The 26,885-nt window shown below is 42.2% G+C and overlaps 3 protein-coding genes and 1 pseudogene across 3 annotated transcripts in view; 3 read left to right on the forward strand and 1 right to left on the reverse strand.

Moving 5' to 3' along the window:
• The first annotated feature begins 11,148 nt into the window (after positions 1-11,148).
• On the forward strand, positions 11,149-12,344 carry LOC110172407 (hydroxycarboxylic acid receptor 2-like; annotated as a pseudogene).
• An 8,530-nt stretch (positions 12,345-20,874) lies between these two features.
• On the forward strand, positions 20,875-22,743 carry LOC110172406 (hydroxycarboxylic acid receptor 2-like). The gene has a single exon (XM_020938265.2). It carries the CDS (start codon positions 20,875-20,877, stop codon positions 21,856-21,858), a length of 984 nt encoding a protein of 327 aa, XP_020793924.2. The 3' UTR covers positions 21,859-22,743.
• A 1,100-nt stretch (positions 22,744-23,843) lies between these two features.
• On the forward strand, positions 23,844-24,888 carry LOC110172404 (hydroxycarboxylic acid receptor 2-like). Its single transcript, XM_020938264.2, has one exon. It carries the CDS (start codon positions 23,844-23,846, stop codon positions 24,750-24,752), a length of 909 nt encoding a protein of 302 aa, XP_020793923.1. The 3' UTR covers positions 24,753-24,888.
• Positions 24,889-25,985: 1,097 nt separating this feature from the next.
• The window catches only part of kntc1 (kinetochore associated 1), a 48,518-nt gene continuing 47,618 nt past the window's right edge, over positions 25,986-26,885 (reverse strand). The window contains exons 61-62 of the mRNA XM_055161575.1: positions 26,301-26,406; positions 25,986-26,217 (exon numbers count right to left, since the gene is read on the reverse strand). Of these exons, the coding sequence (XP_055017550.1) occupies positions 26,185-26,217; positions 26,301-26,406 (139 nt within the window). The 3' untranslated portion in view covers positions 25,986-26,184. The remainder of the gene's footprint in view (positions 26,218-26,300; positions 26,407-26,885) is intronic.

Below are 26,885 nucleotides of genomic sequence, written 5' to 3' on the forward strand. Positions count from 1 at the left end.
CTACACTAATCTGCATAAATAAATTCAACTTTACGACATATAAACCGTAACCACTCTAGAGCCACATCAGCCCGTTTGACATTAGAATATGTTTAATGCAGCTTTGTTCAAGTCTCACAGAAACAAAACTTAAAACCACATGACTCATTTGCATAAACTAAGTAAAGAAAAAAACTGTTCTTGTGTCGCTGATGTGGTTCAAATTCTGTCACACTAAGGGACATGACTCAGTGGAATACAGGTTAGTGTGACCATATTTGTGTTTGTCAAAACCAGGACAGCGTACGGGGGGTGGGACATTGGGGCCTCGTCATCGACATTGAGCGACTCTCACCTGGCAAAGCTTTTTAATGTTTTTCAGTGTCCTGGTGAACTTTTTCCCACTTGACACTGAAACATTTGTGCTCCTTTGTACACTGTGCACATGGACTCACACTTGTCCCGACCGGAACGGAAGGCAGGGAATTTCTTGTACAAGTCATTGTTAAATACACATTTGCACTTCGGCATGTTGCAGACTGAGCGACTGTTTGTGTCTCGCTCCTTCTGAGCAGAGAGCTACTAGAGCCGCTCAGTTTAATGGCTCAATGAAAGGAAATGAAAACATGAACATTTGGATCACTTTATAAAAAAAAAAAACCCGGACAGCCAGGACAGGACATGGAAAACGGACGTTTGGTCACCCTATGCTACACACAGCAACCTACATTCGGTTTGTTGATTAAAAATGAACATAATCGACAAAATTCTTAATGATCAATTATCGATTAATCGACTAATCACGCCCATCCCTACAGCAGAGGCTACAGCAGATCCCAAGAAAAACAACAGAATATCTCAGTCTGGAAAAGTGCAGTACAAGACAACAAGAACAGCAAAGATCAAGCGCTCCTAGGCCTCTGGGAGAGGAGCCAAGCTGGATGAGAGAGAGACTAACCAAAACAACCGAAATAAGTACATAACACAAGTGCATTATGTATGTTTTCAGATGGAGGGTCATTCAAATGTTTTTTCCATGGAGATGTTATTGCTGAAAAAGCTCTTAGTTCAGAGAAAAACCACTTCCATCCATTTTCTTCCGCTTTTTCTTTCTTCAGAGAAAGCACTTGTTCATGTAATTTCTAGGTACTCCATTTAATGACCTTGTGGTACTAAAAGTACTTCAAACTACAATTTTAATGACTTCAGTTACATCATTGTCCACACTGAAGTTCATTATGTGTATTGTCCATATGTAGTACTTGTTACAGTGCCTTCTAAATGGTCACAAATGGTCACATTTTTCTATAGCGCTTTTCCACCTTCAAGGCACTCAAAGCGCTTCTATTAAATAATTACTTCCAAATACCATACAGATGATTCTAAAGAAAGAATGAAATAAGATAGCTTCACAAGGTCTTATGATGATGAACTATATATATATATATATATATATATATATATATATATATATATATATATATAGCCTTGGCCAGCCGCCTAAAGAGGTACACACGAGATAACGAGGCCAGACGAATAAACCGGCTGTTCGCAACACAACCGGCGAAAGTGTACGCTCAGTGGCAGGGTAATAACAGCAGAGCATACCCACCAAGGCTGGAGACTGAGAGGTACTGGAAAGGCATATGGGAAAGGGAGGCATCACATAACACCGATGCACAGTGGCTGGTGGATCTGAGAGAAGACCACAGCAACCTCCCTGAACAGAATCCAGTCACCATCACAGTGGCAGACATCCAGGGAAGAGTCTCAGGTATGAAAAACTGGACCGCACCGGGCCCTGACATGATCCATGCGTACTGGCTAAAGAAGCTCACTGCCCTCCACGAGCGCCCTGGCAGCACAAATGAACCAGCTGCTAAGGGATGGGACTCACCCTGAATGGTTAACCCAAGGGCGTACGATCCTGATCCTAAAGGATCCTTCAAAGGGTGCAGTCCCATCCAACTATCGGCCAATAACCTGTCTCTCCACAACATGGAAGCTCATGTCAGGCATCATTGCGGCTAAGATAAGTGGGCACATGAATCAATACATGAGCGCAGCACAGAAGGGTATCGGCAAAAACACCAGGGGAGCCAAACACCAACTCCTGGTTGACCGAACAGTCGCCCGCGACTGCAGAACCCGCAAGACCAACCTGTGCACTGCCTGGATTGATTACAAGAAAGCCTATGACTCAATGCCACACACATGGATCACTGAGTGCTTGAAGCTGTACAATATCAACAGGACTCTAAGGGCGTTCATTGCGAACTCGATGCGGTTGTGGAAAACCACCCTTGAAGCCAAGGGGAAGCCACTTGCACATGTGTCCATCAAATGTGGCATATACCAAGGAGACTCACTGTCCCCACTACTGTTCTGCATAGGCCTGAACCCTCTCAGCCAAATAATCGACCGCACTGGCTATGGATACCGACTCAGAAACGGGGCCACCATCAGTCACCTCCTCTACATGGATGACATCAAGCTGTACGCTAAGAGTGAGCGAGACATCGACTCACTGATCCACACCACAAGGATCTACAGTACAGACATTGGGATGTCATTCGGGCTTGAGAAATGTAGCAGGATGGTGACAAAGAGAGGGAAGGTAGTCCACACAGAGGGGGTGTCACTCCCAGAGGGAACAATAGCAGAAGTTGAGGACAGTTACAAGTACCTTGGTATCCCACAAGCAAGTGGCAACCTCGAAGAGGCAACAAGGAAAGCGGCTACGGCCAAATACCTGCAAAGAGTGAGGCAAGTCCTTAGAAGCCAGCTCAATGGCAAGAACAAGGTGCAGGCAATCAACAGCTACGCCCTGCCAGTGATCAGATACCCTGCAGGGATTGTAAGCTGGCCAAAGGAGGAGATACAGACCACAGATGTTAAGACACGAAAGCTCCTGACCATGCATGGAGGGTTCCATCCCAAATCCAGCACCCTGAGACTGTACGCAGGCCGGAAGGAAGGGGGCCGAGGACTAGTGAGTGTGGGAACCACTGTCCAGGATGAAACATCCAAGCTCCTTGAGTACATCAAGGACAAGGCCCCGGCAGATGAGGTGCTCAGAGAATGTCTCAGACAGTGGGGTCCAGAGGAAGAGGTGCTGGAGGGACCATCATGGCAGGTCAAACCCCTACATGGGGCGTACCACCGGAACATAACTGAAGTGGCTGATATCAAGAAATCCTACCAATGGCTTGAGAGGGCTGGTCTGAAGGACAGCACAGAGGCACTGATCCTGGCTGCTCAGGAGCAGGCCCTGGGCACTCGAGCAATAGAGGCCCAGATCTACCACACCAGACAAGACCCACGGTGTAGACTGTGCAAAGAGGCTCCTGAGACAGTCCAGCACATAACTGCGGGGTGTAAGATGCTGGCAGGGAAAGCATACATGGAGCGACATAACCAAGTGGCGGGCATAGTGTACAGAAACATCTGTGCAGAGTACGGGCTGGAAACCCCAGGATCAAGGTGGGAAACACCTCCAAAGGTTGTGGAGAATGACCGAGCCAAGATCCTGTGGGACTTCCAGATACAGACTGACAGAATGGTGATGGCGAACCAACCAGACATAGTGGTGGTGGATAAGAAACAGAGCAGAGCCGTGGTGGTTGACATCGCAATACCAAGCGATGGTAATATCAGGAAAAAGGAACACGAGAAGCTAGAGAAATACCAGGGGCTCAAGGAAGAGCTGGAGAGAGCCTGGAAAGTGAAGACATCAGTGGTGCCTGTGGTGATCGGACACTCGGGGCTGTAACCCCCAAACTGGAAGAGTGGCTACAACAGATACCGGGAAAAACAACGGACATCTCAGTCCAGAAAAGTGCAGTACTGGGAACAGCAAAGATACTGCGCAGAACTCTCAAGCTCCCAGGCCTCTGGTAGAGGACCCGAGCTCAATGAGGGTGAGAGACCTACCACCGTGGAAGGTGAGAAACACATTTTTTTTTTTTTTTTTAATATATATATATACATACACACACACATATATATACACACACATATATATATATATATATATATATATATATATATATATATATATATATATATATATATATATATATATATATATACACACACATACACATATATATATATATATATATATAACACATATATATATATATATATATACACATATACATATATATATATATATATATATATATATACATATATATAGGGTGCAGTCCCATCCAACTATCGGCCAATAACCTGTCTCTCCACAACATGGAAGCTCATGTCAGGCATCATTGCGGCTAAGATAAGTGGGCACATGAATCAATACATGAGCGCAGCACAGAAGGGTATCGGCAAAAACACCAGGGGAGCCAAACACCAACTCCTGGTTGACCGAACAGTCGCCCGCGACTGCAGAACCCGCAAGACCAACCTGTGCACTGCCTGGATTGATTACAAGAAAGCCTATGACTCAATGCCACACACATGGATCACTGAGTGCTTGAAGCTGTACAATATCAACAGGACTCTAAGGGCGTTCATTGCGAACTCGATGCGGTTGTGGAAAACCACCCTTGAAGCCAAGGGGAAGCCACCGTGGAAGGTGAGAAACACATTATTTTAAATATATATATACATATATATATATAGTGTTACTGTATATCTTATATAAGATTCAGTTAAATTACTATAATTTGTATATATATTCTTTTTGAAAAACTTACTTAAATGAGGGACCATTGTCCAGACACTGAAACTCATTGTCCAAATGTATTTGTTATAATCTTGAATACCTTTTTAATATCTCTCTATTTATGTATGCTTTATTTACCACATTGCCTACTGTTAGTTTCCAATACCATGCAGATAATTCTAAATTACACATAAACCAGGGCAGTTTTACATTTTACCCAGCTGTGCACTATGACATGATTTTATTTTGTAGGTAGTAAACAAATACAGTTTTGTATTATTTGCTTGAAAATATACTTATATTTGGGTTTATAGTCCAGTCACTGAAGTTCACTGTCTGCATTGTTCAGATTTAGTACAATGTTCAGATTAAGTAAATGTCTTCTTTTAAATCTCACTCTTTATTTCTGAATCTTTACAGTATTTATCCTTTGGTTACATACTGTCTGTAGCCTTCTGACAGTGCTATGAAAAAACAACATATGAGTATACTACTTATTTCCCAGTACCACAAAAATGATTCTAAATGAGACATAAAACAGGATAGTTTTACATTATACCTAATTATTGATTTTCTTTCATAGTTTGAGATTCACATGAGATTCAATTAAACTTTTTTTCTCTTTTCTGCACATTTTTAGTTAAAAATTTACTTTAAAAATTTGACTTTAAAAAGGTGCATTGTGTAACTTTTCTGGTGGTGGGTTCATCAAATAGAGATGTCATTGCTTTGTCTGGAAAGTTTCACAGTGTTAAACCTTTCTATCGTCATGGAAGACAAACCAGACCAAGTTACAGGACAGATCTGTGGAGAAGCCACCCCACTCATAGACAGAATGTCTGTTTTTCTAGGTATTTTTGAGCTGTAAAACCAACCGTAATTGAATAAATGTCACACTGACATATCCATAGAAACAAGCAGGTGGTAGACCCCAACCAAAAAGTTACATAGTTCACCTTTATGCTTCTTGTTGCATTGTCCAGTTGTAGTTCAATCTTAAATGCTTTCTTTTAATCTCGCTGTTTCTGCCTCTTCACAATATCTCTCCATTGTTCACCACACAGACTGTGTCCTTCTAACAGTGCTATAAATAACCAATATAAGATTTCTGCTTATTTCCCAGTACCACTGTAAGAGTCTTGGGTTACTCATATCTGCCTAAGTGGAAGTATTAGTGATAATGTGTGATAATGTGACATTATTTTCCAAAAAAGGCAGTTTACGCAGTAATTTCTCTACCAGCCTCATTTCCATGTCAGTCATTTTGTGACATGTGCAGTACTCGGCTCCAGGGTCGACTTAGGCTTGGTTCCGTATCCAGAAATGTTGGTCCTAGGGATGTTAATAATCTGGCAAAGTTTCATGCTTGTACCATAAAAGTGAACAATTGGGCACAGCTCTGCTATTAAGATACTTAATGTGAAAATTATTAATTTGGCGCATTAGCGCCCCCTTTAGATTAAAACTAAATTTAATATGGGAGAAAATCATTTGTTGCCAAATAGTTGTTCAAAAATTTCTGTAATTTTGCACAAGATTCCATTTTGGCAGCCTGATCCAAAAGTCAATGACACCCATGTCATATTTTTTATGGCGTTGCCATAGTGATGACGTAAACTCTCCATGTTATTCCACTAGTAAAATTGACAAATTTTGGCACCAACTTTGGCCAATTTCATTCAAATTTTAATCATGGGTTCACACCCCGACCCTGAACAGACTGATCTAAGAACTAGAAAAGCACTCAGAGAGCGCAGACCTCCGCCAAGGACTACCCCCATTTTTTATATAAATTGCGATAAAATCAGTCTTCTGGATCAGATCCGGATCAGCGTTTGGAATATGAAAGAGGATCCCATTGTCCATCCCTGAGTCAAATTTCATGGGGTTTGGTCAATAATTAACCGCGATATTGAGAAACCAAATTTTTGGCCCCATTTACCACAATGTTAACTAAAATTTCAAAGTGATCCAGAATCCAGGATTTCTTCCGGATCACCCCCAAAATGAAATCAGTTCTTCCTTTTCACATTTCCAACAAATCCTGAAAATTTCATCAAAATTGGTCCATAACTTTTTGAGTTATGTTGCTAACAGACAAACAAACAAACAGACAAACAAACAAACAAACAGACAAACGCCGGCAAAAACATAACCTCCTTGGCGGAGGTAAAAATGGGTGCAATAGTGCCCCCTAGAAAATTTGTATGGAAAAAATAACGTTTTATTTGTCATAGATATACAAAATTTGGTACACACATTTGTGACATGCTCTTGATTAAAAAACTCAAGATTAGGTTTAAGCTTAGAATTATTAGGGTTAGTACGGGGCGCGGTGTTTGCGGGGCGTGGCACTTGCAGGGTGCGGCGTTTGCAGGGTGCGCCATAGGCGCTCGCAAGGGCTGATCATCGCCGCTTGCAGCTATATTTTAACATTATTTTCGAAAAAAGATGGTTTAAGCAGCAGTTTAGCTCCCAGCCTTGTTTCCATGTCGGCCATTTTGTGACATGTGCAGTACTCAGCTCCAGAGTCGACTTGGACTTGGTTCCATATCCAGAAATGTTGGTCCTAGGGATGTTACTCATCTGGCAAAGTTTCATGTTTGTACCATAAAAGTGAACAGTTGGGCACTCAATCATTTAATGTCTCTCACTTTTAAAATTTTATAATGATTATTTATGTGCTGATTTGTTTATATTGTGATTTTAATGTATTTCTTATTCTGTAAAGCACTTTGAATTACTTTGTGTACATATTGTGCTATACAAATAAACTTTCCTTGTCTTGGTAATACAGGAAGTGCTCCACTGTGTTTTTAAACTCCATGCACCTTCACTCGAATCATTTGGATCATTTCAGCCCTGCAGTTGCCAATCTCTACTGAACTAAAGGTAAAAGAAGCTGTTAACTTGAAAACTGCCACTGTATGACATCACAAGGTGGAGCAGAGCATTTGGAGCTTTGGTGATGTAGACAGACTAAATAATGCACGATTACTCAAACGTGTGAATGAAACAAAACCAAAAAGCTCACAATGGTCTGTTTTACAAAATATAAGACCTTTAATGCCACTGAGCCCTGCTCCGAGTCAAATTTCTCTACAACAAGACAAAATGAACAAAAACCTGAAACCTGTGTTAAAAGTGTCTTGCCCAAGGAGACAAAGGCAGAGGTTTGAACAGATCACCCTACAGTAAACAGCAAAAAGTGGAGTGTTGAAATTGACTCTCACAGAATCAATTTTAACATTTTGTCAGAGTTTATTTGAGTCCAATCTGTTCTGGAGTTAATTTAACATTTTAGGAAATGTTCATTAAGTAACACTGAACAAAAGTTCCTGTTTAACCTGAAATCAAGAGTTAAATTAACATTTTGAGAGTAAACCATAGACTATATATATGAGTGGACGTAGTTAATGCGTTAGCCACCGTGTGCCATATAGGAAGTTCTCCATGAGGCTCTTCTGGCTCCTTCTGACTCTGGCTCCAATTGTCTCACATTTGGATCTTGTGGCTCCTCTCTCTATACCTGCTGCTGTGAGCCTCGACATTTTGGTCTTAAAATCTTCGTATGAACCTGCGACACATGATCCTGAATTTTTTTTTCGCTATTTTGTCCATCAAAATGACGACTGGTTCCAGATTCACTCCTGTAACTGTGAACATCACGAGCCACATTTGAGCGACACTGAACTCATTTATATAGTCTATGGAGTAAACGGATAACACTTTGTAGAGTTATCCTGATTTAACTAAACAACACACAGAGGTGTTTTATTTGTACACTTTATTTGAGTTAATTTAAGATGAAATTATGAACAAAACTGATTCAAACTGGTCTTCTCTGGCAAGAGTTTGAAGTGGTTGTGGGAGGAGCCAAATTAACACTAAGGGAAGCTGAATTAACTTCAACTACATCAGCTCTGGCAAATAACCCCAACTCCAACACATATTTAACTTTCAAACTGTTAAAATAACACTTTTTGTGTTAAAAACAACTCTGAAATATTTTACCCTGAAATTTTAACATTCTAGTTTTCTATGTAGGTGGGTCATTGTTCACAGTCACATGGCCCTCTGTCTGTGGAGCGTCTCACAGAACGTCCTGCTGCAGTGTTGCTCTAACGTGAGTGTGGGTAAAGCCGATGAACGAGGAAAATCTAGAGGAGCTTCTTCTGAGTGCAGAGTTTAACCACTAGAGGACAGGAGAGTCTTGAAAGTTTGAACCAGTGCTGTGCTTATTCTAAACCATGTTCTAAATGCAGCATCATTAAGAGGAATAGACCTAAGGGTGTGTGTCATGAGCAAAGGCCCTCGTGAAGGACAGTAGCAGCATTGAAATGAGCTGAAGAAATCAAATGGATTATTCAGGGACTTGGTGGTTAGACATGTTCATTTCATAAAAATATCAGGACAGAGTTTTTCATAAAAAATTGGAATTCAGTCCAAGTGTGAACTTACATGGACTCCTCAAACAATATGAGTTTAACTAAATCCTGAGAATGTACAACGTTCTTCCATTCATACAGTAAACAGGCGAGTGTGTGTCTGTGAGTGAGCCCAGAGGACAAAGTGACAGAACTCCACTCACAGTGCTCTGATGTGGAGGGGCAGGATGCTAACACTAACAGTGTAATGAAAATGATCATTCTCTGAAATGACAAGAGTGCTGCTGCTACAGAACAGTGCTTTTAGGCGAGGGCCATGTAACTGTGGCGAGCATCAGACAGAAAAAACACGGACGTGAGCTTTAAGTCATGGTAGAATGTTGTTACTTCCTCAGAAACAGATCTGTTTGACATTCACACATGTTCCCGCGTTATTAGTCTGTCTACATCGCGTCTACATCTCCAAAATGCTGGTCCACCTCGTGATGTGCTCCTTTAGTTCAGTAGAGATCATCCATTCCAGAATCACAGTGGAGCACTTCCTGTATTACCACATGACATCACAGGGTGTTTTTCATCTGAGTGAAGAACAGTCTAAATCTGCAGGGTTTATGGAGTGAACAACAATACTGCAGATCAGAAAATACAGGTCTACACTCCAGAGTTAGGTGTTTGTGAGTGAGACAGACAGATCTACACTCCAGGGTTAGGTGTTTATGTGCAGAGTGAGACAGGATGTGTTGTTGTATGTGGAGGAAATGATCTTTCAGATTTCAAAATTGTGATTATTGCGTTATTCAGATGGAGATTTGATCAGATTCCATTATTTGCCAACCTTATAAACTTGTGCTATTCTCTTTCAGAAGCATTGTTCAAGTGCACCTCTGATCACAACATACACAAAATAGAGCTGCAAGAACACACGCACACTCGAACTCACAATAGGATTGGACGCAGTTAGCAAAAGGCAAAAGCTACCATCATTTAATCCGCAAACAACTAGCTTCTAACCCTGATAGATTTCTCTCTCTTCGAAATGTGATTCTTGCATTAGTTTGTCAGTCCAGATTTCAGTCTTTTTGTCAGTTCTCCTGAATGTGTTTAAAAAGTTACGTTTTCACATAATCCTGTATTTAAAATTTGCAAACTCTCCTCCACTTGTGTGGTTACCGCCTGTGTCACGTCCTGTCTTCAACTTCATCTTTCAGCATGAGATCAGCGGTTTTCAGGTCACACAGTATGGAAGGTGTGAAATAATACAGTTTCATATGAGGTTTATCAAGATGTGCGATTTAAATATTTCATAAAAAGTAGAGCTTTAAGCCATAATGTTGTTAAATCCTCAAAAACGCACCTGGAGTTGTGTTTTGTTTCATTCACAGGTTTGAGTAATTCCTGCATTATCAGTCTGTCTCCATCTCTAAAGCTCAGAAGTCTTTTCTGTTTGAGTGCATACCCTACCTTTCATAATGTAATACATGTTTGTGTGTGGTGATTAGGTTCAACATTTGTGGCTTTTCATTGTCATTATGAAAATACAGTCCAATAAACTGTGTGTTCTGGTCCTGCTCCTTCCTCCTCCAGCAGCCTCCTGTGTGCTGTTTGTGTAGAGCACAGTCTCACCTCGCCTCACCTCAGTGTGAGCGCGGAGCCTTCACACCCGCTCAGCTGACCACTACATTCCTCCGAGCGCTGGACAAACAGGGCAGGTCCGGCTGCTCCTCCACGCGCAGCATGAGGAGCACTGGGAGGCCTCGCTCCACGCTCTGCTTCAGAAGGGACAACACACATCATGTAAAGAGGAAAATATGAAACAGGTCACATTTTAGTTTTCAGAATGATGAAAAATGAGGACTGTTGCCATAATCATTTAAACCATCTTTTTGAATGGAGAAAATCCTTGAAATACTGCATACAACAGGAAGAAAAACATGAATGCATTTTCAAGTATTTAAAGTACTGCACTGTATTAGTGGCTTCAGAGGCAACATTACAAATCACTTTAAAGAGAAAGAGGAACAGCAGTTTCCTGTGATACTGAGTACCTCCTCCATCACTGGGAACTTATACACAGGACAAACTTGTCAGCATCAGCTGTGAGCACTGCACCAGAGCCAGGCCAACATGCTGTGTGACTTCAACGGGACGACCTTGAGCACAGTGCTGCCTCCACTGCTCATCTCAGAGTTTGTCCTGGGATCTCTGGGGAATGGCCTGGCCCTCTGGATCTTTTGCTTTTATCTGAAGCCCTGGAAGAGCAGCACCGTGCTCCTCTTCAACCTGGCCATGGCAGATTTCCTGCTCATCCTGGTGCTTCCTTTTCGGGCCAGTTACTACCTGTCCCAGATGGAGTGGCGCTTCGGGACCTCCTTCTGTAACGTGTGTCTCTTCATGCTGGCCATGAACCGCAGCGGCAGCACCTTGTTCCTCATGGCCATCGCTCTGGACAGGTACATGCGTGTGGTGCACCCCCATCACCCCGTCAACTTCTTAAGCCTGTCCAAAGCCATGTGTGGTGCAGGCGTGCTGTGGCTGCTGGCCATCTCCATGGCTGTTCACATCTTTACCTTAAAACACAGCAACACCACGTACTGTCGAGAGCTTGAGTCTGCCTGAGACAGAGCTCCCAGGGATTTTGACCTGGCAAAAAGTAACCTTTTTGTTTTCCTTCTACATGCCGTTCCTTGTGATCATCTTCTGCACTGTGAGCATCACCTCACACTTGAGGGGCAGGCAGATCGCTCAGCAGGTTAAGACTAAAAAGGCCCTCCGCCTTCTCATAGTAGTGGTGGTCCTCTTTGTAGTCTGCTTCCTCCCCAGTAACATCGTTCAGGTCATCAAGTGGTACAGGATAAACCAGGCGGTCCTCACACTGTCACAGAACCAAGTGTGTGTGGTGGTGGAGGACCTGACCACAGTCTTCACCTTCACCATCAGCCTGACCTACCTGAACAGTGTACTGGATCCTCTGGTCTACTACTTCTCCAGCCCAGCCATCAAGAACATCTGCAGGAGAGCTCTGCATCTGCCCCAGGCCCCGGAGACTGTGGAGAGCGCTGAAGAGAAGAAGACCAGAGACACAGACTCTCAGTCACTCAGCCAGCTCTAACCTGAGAGAAACAGAACAGACCCATCCAAAAACATTCAATCTATCACCAACCAGGATTTAAAAATGTTGAAATGCAACTAAACTAGAGATGAATTGTGAATCCTTACCAGTGTCTAAACTTAACCTTTTCCAAGATTAAATCAGCAACAAACCAGGACTAAAGCAGGACTAAAGCAGGACTAAAGCAGGACTAAAGCAGGACTAAAGCAGGACTAAAGCAGGACTAAACAAAGACTAAATCAGGACTTGGCTCACAAGATGTTAGTAGTGATGTTTAAGGGGGTTATTAGATAATATTTAGTCAGCTTTACTTCTATAAAATTGATTTTGTTTTGTTTTTTAGTTATATGCACTGGTTCTTTCAGCTTTCTGCACTTTACATTGTATTGAGAGCGGTTTTAGTCATTTAAAATGTGAATATCTCTATGGACGTTGTTTGTATAATTTGTACCTATAGCCACTGTAGCAGAAACCCAGACTTCTATTTTTTTAGCCTTCAAACTTTAGCACAAACTTGCATATTTAACTGTGTTTATAAGTAAATGTTTAAGTCTTAAAACAAATAATAAAGATTGTGTTTCACTGAATGGCCTGTGATTATTTGGGTTACACAAGTTTGTTTAGATTCAGCACAGGTGACTAATACTGAGATCAATATGGTTCCCCAATGGCCTCTGAAAGCAGATAAACAGAATGACGTTTTAAAGATCCTATATTGCACAAAATTGACTCTTGTGAGCTTTAAGTCATGTTATAATATTACCTGATCAAAAACAGAACTGGAGTTGTGTTTTGTTTCATTCACACAGGTTTGAGTAATCCTGCATTATTAGTCTGCCTACATGTCCAGAGCTCAAAATACTCAGTTGCACCTTCTGAAGCCATAAATAGGTTTGTGACGAGGAAACAACATTGTTCTACTTGTAACATGTTGTAAAATGAGTGAAGTGCAAAATGTTGAGGTGACACCATAAAATTGTTAGTCATTGGCTAATTTACTTCATTATTACATTGGTATGATTTGAACATGGGACTTGCTGATATTTACAAAAGTATACAGATCATCTTATAAAATTGTATTGCATGAGCATTTAACCATGCTGTAAAGGTTGATGTGATCCCTCATTTGTCCAGTAGTGGTCCATTAGAGAAAAGGCTTCAAAGGTAGTCACCCGGACAGTGTTTTTGAAATCAAAAGCTTAAAAAGTCACTTTATGTAGGACCTTTAATGGTTTAAATTAGAATGCTAGACACATGAGAGCAATATGTTAAATGCAGGTTTTTTTTCTAGTGAATTCTGTTTGGGGGCGTAGTGCATCATTTCTGTTTAGACATAACTTTCTATGTCTGTGGTTCCGTTGGTTATGCAGCAAGATCTGACTAATAGATAAGTTCAAAATACTAATAACAGGAGCGTAGACACCTGATCGTCTTGATGAAGTCTAGGCTTGGGGCTTTTTAGATCATCTTATCAGATTTCTACACCTTTAAATGAAGGCAGGGTGTTTCATGTAGAGATCAGCACTGAGCACAAAACAAAGAGAGTGTGAAGTGTGCTCACAGAGAGGCGTGCACCAGAGCCAGGCCAACATGCTGTGTGCCTTCAACGGGACGACCTTGAGCACAGTGCTGCCTCCACTGCTCATCTCAGAGTTTGTCCTGGGATCTCTGGGGAACGGCCTGGCCCTCTGGATCTTTTGCTTTTATCTGAAGCCCTGGAAGAGCAGCACCGTGCTCCTCTTCAACCTGGCCATGGCAGATTTCCTGCTCATCCTGGTGCTTCCTTTTCAGGCCAGTTACTACCTGTCCCAGCTGGAGTGGCGCTTCGGGACCTCCTTCTGTAACGTGTGTCTCTTCATGCTGGCCATGAACCGCAGCGGTAGCACCTTGTTCCTCATGGCCATCGCTCTGGACAGGTACATGCGTGTGGTGCACCCCCATCACCCCGTCAACTTCTTAAGCCTGCCCAAAGCCATGTGTGGAGCGGCCGTAAAAGAAGCTGTTAACTTAAAAACTGCCACTATATGACATCACAAGGTGGAGCAGAGCATTTGGAGCTTTGGAGATGTAGACAGACTAAATAATGCACGATTACTCAAACATGTGTGAATGAAACAAAACGCTCAAAAAGCTCACAACAGTCTGTGTTACATAATATAGGACCTTTAATGCTAGTGACCCCTGCTTCAAGTCTAATTTCTCCACGACAACACCTGAAACCTGTGTTAAAAGTGTTTTGTCCAAGGAGACAACAGCAGAGGTTTGAACAGATCACCCTACATTGTTTACACACTGCACCACAGTCACATGGCCCTCTGTCTGTGGAGCGTCTCACAGAACGTCCTGCTGCAGTGTTGCTCTAACGCAGGGGTGGGCAAACTACGGCCCGGGGGGCCGTATGCGGCCCTTTAAACCTTTTAATCCGGCCCGCCGAACTGGAATAAATTACAATAATAAACCTTGTTGATGTTTTATTTGTCATGCATTTCCAGCGTTTCCCAGTAGATGGCGCACTATATATACATTGAGTTGTGGCGTATTATGTTGGCTGCAATGCTTTATGGGAAAGTGTTCTTACAGGAGTAATTCGGACCATGAGTGAAGTAGTTGGTGCTTAAGATATAAGACTGCACTGCTTCCATTTTGAGTTGGTAAAAATCAATCAAGAAAAGCTATGGTCTTTGAGTTATAATTGTTAATGTGTACAACATTTTGGAGGCAGGTTTTATTGCACTCACAGGTGTATTTCTGTGCTTGTTTGGCGTGTCAACAGTTTTATGTTCTGAATCTTTCACAGCAGTGATGAAACGTGTAGCCCGTGTCTGAAGTCCTAGATAAATGTGAATAAGAACGTAATGAATCTGAGCTCTTAACACGTTATGTCCTGTCTTCTGTCCGGCCCTTCAGTCAAACTTTAGGACCCTATATGGCCCGCGAGCCAGAAAGTTTGCCCACCCCTGCTCTAACGTGAGTGTGGGTAAAGCCGATGAACGAGGAAAATCTAGAGGAGCTTCTTCTGAGTGCAGAGTTTAACCACTAGAGGACAGGAGAGTCTTGAAAGTTTGAACCAGTGCTGTGCTTATTCTAAACCATGTTCTAAATGCAGCATCATTAAGAGGAACAGACCTAAGGGTGTGTGTCATGAGCAAAGGCCCTCGTGAAGGACAGTAGCAGCATTGAAATGAGCTGAAGAAATCAAATGGATTATTCAGGGACTTGGTGGTTAGACATGTTCATTTCATAAAAATATCAGGACAGAGTTTTTCATAAAAATTTTGAATTCAGTCCAAGTGTGAACTTACATGGACTCCTCAAACAATATGAGTTTAACTAAATCCTGAGAATGTACAACGTTCTTCCATTCCTACAGTAAACAGGCGAGTGTGTGTCTGTGAGTGACCCCAGAGGACAAAGTGACAGAACTCCACTCACAGTGCTCTGATATGGAGGGGCAGGATGCTAACACTAACAGTGTAATGAAAATGATCATTCTCTGAAATGACAAGAGTGCTGCTGCTACAGAACAGTGCTTTTAGGCGAGGGCCATGTAACTGTGGCGAGCATCAGACAGAAAAAACACGGACGTGAGCTTTAAGTCATGGTAGAATGTTGTTACTTCCTCAGAAACAGATCTGTTTGACATTCACACATGTTCCCGCGTTATTAGTCTGTCTACATCACGTCTACATCTCCAAAATGCTGGTCCACCTCGTGATGTGCTCCTTTAGTTCAGTAGAGATCATCCATTCCAGAATCACAGTGGAGCACTTCCTGTATTACCACATGACATCACAGGGTGTTTTTCGTCTGAGTGAAGAACAGTCTAAATCTGCAGGGTTTATGGAGTGAACAACAATACAGCAGATCAGAAAGTAGACATTTAAAAAGTGCAGAGGCAGAATGATTCCATTTAACGTGACGCCACCAAACAAGGATTTGGAGCGTCATACTGCTCTACTACAGGAACAATACTCTGGCTGTATTTTGTTTAGACCAAAAGCCATCTTCATATCACTTGTTTGTATGGTGACACTTCTATGGCTCAACTCTGTCCCAGTCCTAATGTTGTGCACAGTGTTTGTAAAACTTAGGGAGAACCCATACCCTGTCAGCATTTTTACTAAACCAGTCATTTGTCCCAGCTGTCCCTAGTTTTGACCAATATAATCCCTGCCAACGGTAAAGAGGGGAATCTATTTTCATTTGTTTCGCTAAAATACAGTAAGCTGTGCTTGAAAATTACCATAAACAACCAGAGAAAAACACCTGGGATCAAGTGGGACACTATGAGCTGAGAGCAGCCTGGATCAGCTGGGATCACCTGAGATCTATATTGATTAGATCTATATTGCAGTTTCATATACTGCTGCTGTAGTGTCATACATCTTCTACAATAATGCTCTTTATATAGATGCCTTCAGATAATAACAGTAGTAATGGAGGCACAAAAAGACTGCAGATGATCAAGAGGCCTGGGGGAGTCAGGCTGTGAGGTTCAAGCAAAATGTATCTAAATGTACTGGCAAAGGAGGAGGACAAATGTTTGTCCAGTTGACAAATTGGATTTCTCCTTTGCCATGGATTCTACCTGGACGCCTGAGGGATTCTACACACATCTAAATGTATTCTCACTAAATTACATGTGGGCATTCTCTGCAGAGAACAAACCATCCACTCTCCTCCAGGGTTCTTCAGATCAAACTAGATTAACAGCTCCATCTCACTTGAAATAAACAAGAATTAATGCCAACTACAGAGCTGAGCCCACATCCTGGCACAACACAGAGCACAACACAAAGCAGATACTGCCCACTGCAGGCCCGCTGCAGGCCCGCTGCAGGCCCGCTGCAGGCCCGCTGCAGGCCCGCTGCAGGCCCGCTGCAGGCCCGCTGCACGCCCGCTGCACGCCCGCTGCACGCCCGCTGCAGGCCCACTGGAGGCATCTGTGTGATCAGGGCATAGAGCACACGTGCCAGGCTGTACATGCACAGTTCACAGTGACACATGTCCAAATGCTTTTATTAACATTTCAGCTTCTAGGGTTTGATTTTTCTGTCTTTGAACCACAGTCTGTATCAGGGCTGAACCATTCAGGAAAAATATTGAATTGCATCTTTTCTGACAAGCATTGCAATTTTGATTACATGTCCAATTTATGTTTTAATAACAGATTCCTGTTCAAAGTTCACATTTAAACATGTCCTGAAGAATTGACTAAAAGAAATCTGAAGCGACAAACAAATACAAGGGTCCCATTTCAGAACATGTTAGTACAGATCTACACTCCAGGGTTAGGTGTTTATGTGCAGAGTGAGACAGTATGTGTTGTTGTATGTGGAGGAAATGATCTTTCAGATTTCAAAATTGTGATTATTGCGTTATTCAGATGGAGATTTGATCAGATGAATCTGCAGCCAGGATCTCCACTGTGCACTTGTGTGAGTTTCGGAGTTGCTGCTCCTTGCATGTGCGCCTCTATAAGTACACAGGCGTGTGTTTGATTTCATTTGAGAATAAATACAAACAAAGGAGTGCTTTACAAGCATACTTTTTCAGAATCACACCTTTTATCTCAAGCGCCACTTCCCTTTCTTGAGCAAAAATTTGGGTGACTCTTCCTGCTCTGAGCAAGTCTATTAGTGAAAAAAAAAAACATGAACATGTAATATTATGTATGTATTTCTTGAATTTAAAATCTGACCTATTCTGCTAAAGATTTTTGATCATGTTAAAATAGTTTCCCCTTCTCACTGACCCTCACACAGTTGAATTTAGAGTGAAGTGTGCATGTTTAATGTCTTTAATCTTATTTGCAAGACACACATACATACACATATCACACAGAGAGCACAGAGAGCACAGAGAGCACAGAGAGCACAGAGAGCACAGAGAGCACAGAGAGCACAGAGGCAGTCGATGATGAAAATAGCGTCTTGAAAATAATAATAATAATAATGATAATGCATCAGTTTTATATAGCACTTTTCTGGACACTCAAAGACGCTTTACACAGCATTCTTCATTCACTCCGCACCCAGAGATGGTAAACTACTATTGTAGCCACAGCTGACCTGGGGGAGACTGAAGGAAGCGAGAAATAAGCGTTTAAAGCTACCACAAAAGAACATGCACAAACTCTGAGAGAGAAGGGGAAATGGTGAGAACATGGTTAGAAGTAGACACACACCAGTATATCGTTTGGCAAATATTAGGCCGGTAGATATATCGCCCACCAAGAGTGTAGTTGGTGCAAACAGGGGCCATGGGGAAAGGAGGGGACTCTGCTGCGGCGGCGGGTCTGACACGGATGCGAAGGAGGGGGCAGAAGGATGCTGGGACGGGCTGGATACCTGCTGCGAGTTCACAAGGGCCGTGAATAGTGCAGTGGGGCGGGGCAGAACAGAGGACCCATGCATTTGCAAGGGGCTGAGGTGGGACCGTGGGTGCAAGCAGGAGGGCTCTGTGCTGTGTCGGGCATGAAGACCCGTCTGGTGCTGTGCTGCCACTCACAGGAGGGCTCCGTGTGATGCAGAGGTGCGAAAACCCACCCAGCGCTGTTGGCACTCACAACTATTTATGCAGAAAAAAGCACTAGGAAACTATGTGTTTATATAAACACCGATTCAACTCGATACCAAAAAGAAAAACAGCAACAAATTTTTAGTTAACTCCCTCAGTCACGTCTCCTTTCTGTTGATGAGCCATTTACAAAAAATATATATTTAGTTACTATTTTCTGATCACTGTTCTAATGTAGTTTCCTCACCACAAACAGGAGTTGGAGTTGTGTTTTGTTTCTTTCACACGTTTGACACACAAACCTGCACATTTAGGCTGAGTTCTTCTCTCAAACTGAAAATACAAAAAGTGCTCCACTGTGTTTTTAAACTCCATACTCTTCACTAGAATAATTTGGATGATTACAGACTCAGGCAATCTCTACTGAACTATAGTTAGGAGACAACAGTTCACTTAAACAATATCACTACATGATATCACAAGGTGGAAGAGCATTTTGAGTTTTGAAGATGTAGACAGATAATAATGAATAATGAAGGATTACTCATTAATAATAATAATAATAATGCAGGGTTACTCAAACATGTGTGAATGAAACAAAACAACTCCAGGTCTGTTTTTGAGGAGGGAACAGGATTCTAAGATCACGTAAAGTTCACAAGAGTTCATTTTGCTTAACATAAGACCTTTAACACTTTCTACCTGATACTCTCCCCTTTCTGGGAGCCCTTTCACATGCTGCTCACATTAGAATGACATTTAGTGGCTACTGTTTGCAGAACACTGTGGTTTTAACTTCCATTATATGCCGACCTTATAAAGTTGTGCAATTCTCTTTCAGAAGCATTGTTCGAGTGCACCTCTGATCACAACATACACAAAGTAGAGCTGCAAGAACACACGCACACTCGAACTCACAATAGGAATGGACGCAGTTAGCAAAAGGCAAAAGCTACCATCATTTCATCCGCAAACAACTAGCTTCTAACCCTGATAGATTTCTCTCTCTTTCTTCAAAATGTGATTCTTGCATTAGTTTGTCAGTCCAGATTTCAGTCTTTTTGTCAGTTCTCCTGAATGTGTTTAAAATGTTACGTTTTCACATAATCATATAATTAAAATTTGCACTCTCCTCCACTTGTGTGGTTACCACCTGTGTCACATCCTGTCTTCAACCCTCATCTTTCAGCATGAGATCAGCGGTTTTCAGGTCACACATTATGGAAGGTGTGAAATAATGTATGAATATTATTAAAATATTTCATAAAAAGTACCTATTTTTGTATTGATTTCACATTAACAATGGTGATGTACATGTGTTTTGGTGTTTTGGTTGTCAAGACGATAATCAGAAAGCAGAATGAGTCTCAAACTTGCCTCACAAATTAAATCTTTAGAGCTTTAAGCCATAATGTTGTTAAATCCTCAAAAACGCACCTGGAGTTGTGTTTTGTTTCATTCACAGGTTTGAGTAATTCCTGCATTATCAGTCTGTCTCCATCTCTAAAGCTCAGAAGTCTTTTCTGTTTGAGTGCATACCCTACCTTTCATAATGTAATACATGTTTGTGTGTGGTGATTAGGTTCAACATTTGTGGCTTTTCATTGTCATTATGAAAATACAGTCCAATAAACTGTGTGTTCTGGTCCTGCTCCTTCCTCCTCCAGCAGCCTCCTGTGTGCTGTTTGTGTAGAGCACAGTCTCACCTCGCCTCACCTCAGTGTGAGCGCGGAGCCTTCACACCCGCTCAGCTGACCACTACATTCCTCCGAGCGCTGGACAAACAGGGCAGGTCCGGCTGCTCCTCCACGCGCAGCATGAGGAGCACTGGGAGGCCTCGCTCCACGCTCTGCTTCAGAAGGGACAACACACATCATGTAAAGAGGAAAATATGAAACAGGTCACATTTTAGTTTTCAGAATGATGAAAAATGAGGACTGTTGCCATAATCATTTAAACCATCTTTTTGAATGGAGAAAATCCTTGAAATACTGCATACAACAGGAAGAAAAACATGAATGCATTTTCAAGTATTTAAAGTACTGCATTGTATTAGTGGCTTCAGAGGCAATATTACACCTCACTTTAAATAGAAAGAGGAACAGCAGTTTCCTGTGATACTGAGTACCTCCTCCATCACTGTGAACTTATACACAGAACAAACTTGTCAGCATCAGCTGTGAGCACTGCACCAGAGCCAGGCCAACATGCTGTGTGACTTCAACGGGACGACCTTGAGCACAGTGCTGCCTCCACTGCTCATCTCAGAGTTTCTCCTGGGATCTCTGGGGAATGGCCTGGCCCTCTGGATCTTTTGCTTTTATCTGAAGCCCTGGAAGAGCAGCACCGTGCTCCTCTTCAACCTGGCCATGGCAGATTTCCTGCTCATCCTGGTGCTTCCTTTTCGGGCCAGTTACTACCTGTCCCAGCTGGAGTGGCGCTTCGGGACCTCCTTCTGTAACGTGTGTCTCTTCATGCTGGCCATGAACCGCAGCGGCAGCACCTTGTTCCTCATGGCCATCGCTCTGGACAGGTACATGCGTGTGGTGCACCCCCATCACCCCGTCAACTTCTTAAGCCTGTCCAAAGCCATGTGTGGCGCGGGCGTGCTGTGGCTGCTGGCCATCTCCATGGCTGTTCACATCTTTACCCTAAAACACAACAACACCACGTACTGCGAGAGCTTCAGAATTGATGTCGACCCAGAGCGGCATATCAGATTTTCTTGGCATAAATTTGCCTTTTTGTTTTCCTTCTATGTGCCCTTAGTGGTGATCCTGTACTGCACTGTGAGCATCACCACACACATGAGGGGAAGGCAGATTGCGCAACAGGCCAAGATTAAAAAGGCCTTGTGTTTTATCATAGTGGTGGTGGTGCTCTTCATCGTCTGCTTCCTCCCCAGTAACATCACTCAGGTCATCATCTGGTTTGAGACATACAGAGCCCAGAAGACTCTGCCTCCTGGGCAAATTTGTCCAGAAATGGAAAACCTCACCATAGTCTTTTACATCACCATCAGCCTGACCTACCTGAACAGTGTGCTGGATCCTCTGGTCTACTACTTCTCCAGCCCGGCCATCAAGAACATCTGCAGGAGAGCTCTGCGTCTGCCCCAGGCCTCGGAGACTGTGGAGAGCGCTGAGAAGAAGACCAGAGACACAGGCTCTCAGTCACTCAGCCAGCTCTAACCTGAGAGAAACAGAACAGACCCATCCAAAAACCTTCACTCTATTACCAACCAGGATTTAAAAACTAGAGATGAATTGTGCATCCTTACCAGTGTCTAAACTTAACTTTTTCCAAGATTAAATCAGCAACAAACCAGGACTAAAGCAGGACTAAAGCAGGACTAAAGCAGGACTAAAGCAGGACTAAAGCAGGACTAAACAAAGACTAAATCAGGACTTAGCTCACAAGATGTTAGTAGTGATGTTTAAGGGGGTTATTAGATAATATTTAGTCAGCTTTACTATAAAATGGATTTTGTTTTGTTACCTCCACCAAGGAGGTTATGTTTTTGCCGGCGTTTGTCTGTTTGTTTGTTTGTTTGTCTGTTAGCAACATAACTCAAAAAGTTATGGACTGATTTTGATGAAATTTTCAGGATTTGTTGGAAATGTGAAAAGGAAGAACTGATTTCATTTTGGGGGTGATCCGGAAGAAATCCTGGATTCTGGATCACTTTGAAATTTTAGTTAACATTGTGGTAAATGGGGCCAAAAATTTTGTTTCTCAATATCTCGGTTAATTATTGACCAAACCCCATGAAATTTGACTCAGGGATGGACAATGGGTTCCTCTTTCATATTCCAAAGGCTGATCCGGATCTGATCCAGAAGACTGATTTTATCGCAATTTATATAAAAAATGGGGGTAGTCCTTGGCGGAGGTCTGCGCTCTCTGAGTGCTTTTCTAGTTTTTTAGTTATACGCACTGGTTCTTTCAGCTTTCTGCACTTTACATTGTATTGAGAGCGGTTTTAGTCATTTAAAATGTGAATATCTCTATGGACGTTGTTTGTATAATTTGTACCTATAGCCACTGTAGCAGAAACCCAGACTTCTATTTTTTTAGCCTTCAAACTTTAGCACAAACTTGCATATTTAACTGTGTTTATAAGTAAATGTTTAAGTCTTAAAACAAATAATAAAGAATGTGTTTCACTGAATGGCCTGTGATTATTTGGGTTACACAAGTTTGTTTAGATTCAGCACAGGTGACTAATACTGAGATCAATATGGTTCCCCAATGGCCTCTGAAAGCAGATAAACAGAATGACGTTTTAAAGATCCTATATTGCACAAAATTGACTCTTGTGAGCTTTAAGTCATGTTATAATATTACCTGATCAAAAACAGAACTGGAGTTGTGTTTTATTTCATTCACACAGGTTTGAGTAATCCTGCATTATTAGTCTGCCTACATGTCCAGAGCTCAAAATACTCAGTTGCACCTTCTGAAGCCATAAATAGGTTTGTGACGAGGAAACAACATCGTAACATTGTTCTACTTGTAACATGTTGTAAAATGGGTGAAGTGCAAAATGTTGAGGTGACACCATGAAATTGTTAGTCATTGGCTAATTTACTTCATTATTACATTGGTATGATTTGAACATGGGACTTGCTGATATTTACAAAAGTATACAGATCATCTTATAAAATTTTATTGCATGAGCATTTAACCATGCTGTAAAGGTTGATGTGATCCCTCATTTGTCCAGTAGTGGTCCATTAGAGAAAAGGCTTCAAAGGTAGTCACCCGGACAGTGTTTTTGAAATCAAAAGCTTAAAAAGTCACTTTATGTAGGACCTTTAATGGTTTAAATTAGAATGCTAGACACATGAGAGCAATATGTTAAATTTAGTTTTTTTTTTTCTAGTGAATTCTGTTTGGGGGCGTAGTGCATCATTTCTGTTTGTCATTTCTATGTCTGTGGTTCCGTTGGTTATGCAGCAAGATCTGACTGATAAGTTCAAAATACTAATAACAGGAGCGTAGACACCTGATCGTCTTGATGAAGTCTAGGCTTGGGGCTTTTTTAGATCATCTTATCAGATTTCTACACCTTTAAATGAAGGCAGGGTGTTTCATGTAGAGATCAGCACTGAGAACAAAACAACGAGAGTGTGAAGTGTGCTCACAGAGAGGCGTGCACCAGAGCCAGGCCAACATGCTGTGTGCCTTCAACGGGACGACCTTGAGCACAGTGCTGCCTCCACTGCTCATCTCAGAGTTTGTCCTGGGATCTCTGGGGAACGGCCTGGCCCTCTGGATCTTTTGCTTTTATCTGAAGCCCTGGAAGAGCAGCACTGTGCTCCTCTTCAACCTGGCCATGGCAGATTTCCTGCTCATCCTGGTGCTTCCTTTTCGGGCCAGTTACTACCTGTCCCAGATGGAGTGGCGCTTCGGGACCTCCTTCTGTAACGTGTGTCTCTTCATGCTGGCCATGAACCGCAGCGGTAGCACCTTGTTCCTCATGGCCATCGCTCTGGACAGGTACATGCGTGTGGTGCACCCCCATCACCCCGTCAACTTCTTAAGCCTGTCCAAAGCCATGTGTGGTGCAGGCGTGCTGTGGCTGCTGGCCATCTCCATGGCTGTTCACATCTTTACCTTAAAACACAGCAACACCACGTACTGTCAGAGCTTGAGTCTGCCTGAGACAGAGCTCCCAGGGATTTTGACCTGGCAAAAAGTAGCCTTTTTGTTTTCCTTCTACATGCCGTTCCTTGTGATCGTCTTCTGCACTGTGAGCATCACCTCACACTTGAGGGGCAGGCAGATCGCTCAGCAGGTTAAGACTAAAAAGGCCCTCCACTTTCTCATAGTAGTGGTGGTCCTCTTTGTAGTCTGCTTCCTCCCCAGTAACATCGCTCAGGTCATCATGTGGTACAGGATAAACCAGGCGGTCCTCACACTGTCACAGAACCAAGTGTGTGTGGTGGTGGAGGACCTGACCACAGTCTTCACCTTCACCATCAGCCTGACCTACCTGAACAGTGTACTGGATCCTCTGGTCTACTACTTCTCCAGCCCAGCCATCAAGAACATCTGCAGGAGAGCTCTGCATCTGCCCTAGACCATGGAGACTGTGGAAAGCGCTGAGAAGAAGACCAGAGACACAGACTCTCAGTCACTCAGCCTGCTGGGCACTCAGAACAAAAACAAGACCAGAGTGCTGGAACCTACCTGGGACTCCTGACCCACTCTGAAGTAACACCAGGACCCGCTTAGCTTTAAAATGGATGAACTATGAATTATCTAAGTTGACTGATGTATCAGCCTAAACAAACAGCATGAAATCTGAGACCTTTTCTTGACCTTTAAGTTTTATTGGCAACAATATTATACATTACCAGTCAGAAGTTTCATTCAGAGGAGGAGAGGGAGGATGCTTCACACAAGCGTTCTGTAGTTCACATAGATACACAGAGGTCAGTTGAGGTGACATTCACATAATCCACTTCTTTCTCTATGTTTACTACTTAATGAATTTTATATAAATACGGAAACAAGATGTATGTGACTACAATGATGTAACAAAGAAGACATTTTTTATATTTTTGAGCTTCATGATAAAGTCTCCAGAAATGATTTTCAGTTCACAGCTATGCCACTTTCATTACTCAAATATCACGAGTGTTCAAAGAGCAAAGGGGAATGGCTATTTTAAGGAGTTTAAACTAGTTCTTTCACACTATTTTGTTTACTAAAGTGTAAACAGATGTTAATGCCGTGTGTGTGTGTGTGTGTGTGACCGGTACATTTTTCACTAATGTTGTAAGTCTGTATGCCTGTGCTGGAGTGCATGAGAGCTGTTCTTGTATCTGTTGTGTCTGTTTTGCATTATCTTGTGTTTAATATGCATTGTCCCTTTAATAAATAAATACAAACACAAATCACCAGTGTAAATAGTGGTCACAAGTGTGTCAAGCCTTGGGACTGGTAACTGCAGTAAATCTGAATTCTTCTCGTCTCTTGCCGTTTGCCCCTCCATGCCTGAAGAGTTTATGTTTGTATAGTACTCTCCACCATATTTTCAAGTGTTTAAAGTTCTTTTGGACTCTTGACCAGTGAGTAGCATAATCAGCCCACAACAAAATAATAATAAAAATAAATGCAGATTTGTGTTTATTTTTTGTTGTTGTTTTAGATAGTCAGTCCTAAACTGTAATTTTTAAGACTACTTCTGTAAATAAATATACTCACAATTAGCTTGAAGTGAAGTAACCTATATAACCTACAATTACCAGCCTCGGTGAGCTTCATTTGATTTCATTTCTTTATCCAGTATATATGTATATCGGCCATATGATACATCTCCAATTTATACAATAACTTTATCTGGTTACAGATAATCTGCCTTTTGTCTTTTTTACACTATAAAAAAGGAACAAACACAGTACAAAGCAAACTGGAGGATTTATTAAATAATGTGTTTTGTATATACAAAGTAGGGCAGTAAACAGGGCTGGTACAAATGTGATTACTAAATGTGTGGTGTGGGATCTTCACAGCACTCCATTGTCCAGGCTGAGGAGCTCCTGAGGATCAGATGTAGAACACAGTGCTGTGAGTGAGTGAGAGGCACACAGGGCAGGTGCAGGGCAGGTGCAGAGTGTAGTACCTTGACACAGCCGGCCGGAGACCCAGGGCCGTTTGTGAGCAGCTTGGCCCTGTGAGGCTCTCTGTGCTTCAGGTACTCACGGGCCAGAGACGCAGCCTCCTCCGGACTGAAGCAGAAACAACCAGAGATGTCGGTTCTGTTCAACAGTTTCTATTACACAAAGCTAACTCTTGTGAGCTTTAAGCCAGGCTTTAATGTTGTTCCTCAAACAGAGACCTGGAGTTGTGTTTTGTTTCATTCACATGTTTGAGTAACTCTTTATTATTAGTCTGTCTGCATCTCCAGAGCTCAAAATGCTTTGTTCCACCTTGTGATGTCATGAAGTGGTAGTTTTGAAATTAACCTTTTACCTTTAGTTCAGTAGAGATTGGCAATTCCTGGCTGAAATGATCCAAATGATACTAGAAACACAGTTCTGTTTGATACCTACATATAAAATAAATGGCAAAAAATTGTGCAATATAGCTCTAGGGTAAAAGTGAATAAAACATTTTTGCAGTTCATATTTATTAATATTATTTTTTTGATTAAACAGTTTTTTTCATGAACACACATTAGTGCAATGTAACACAAAAAAGCACAATT

The sequence above is a fragment of the Boleophthalmus pectinirostris genome, unplaced genomic scaffold, assembly GCF_026225935.1.
Source record: "Boleophthalmus pectinirostris isolate CB_2022bp ecotype Guang Dong unplaced genomic scaffold, ASM2622593v1 HiC_scaffold_4, whole genome shotgun sequence".
NCBI lineage: Eukaryota > Metazoa > Chordata > Actinopteri > Gobiiformes > Gobiidae > Boleophthalmus > Boleophthalmus pectinirostris.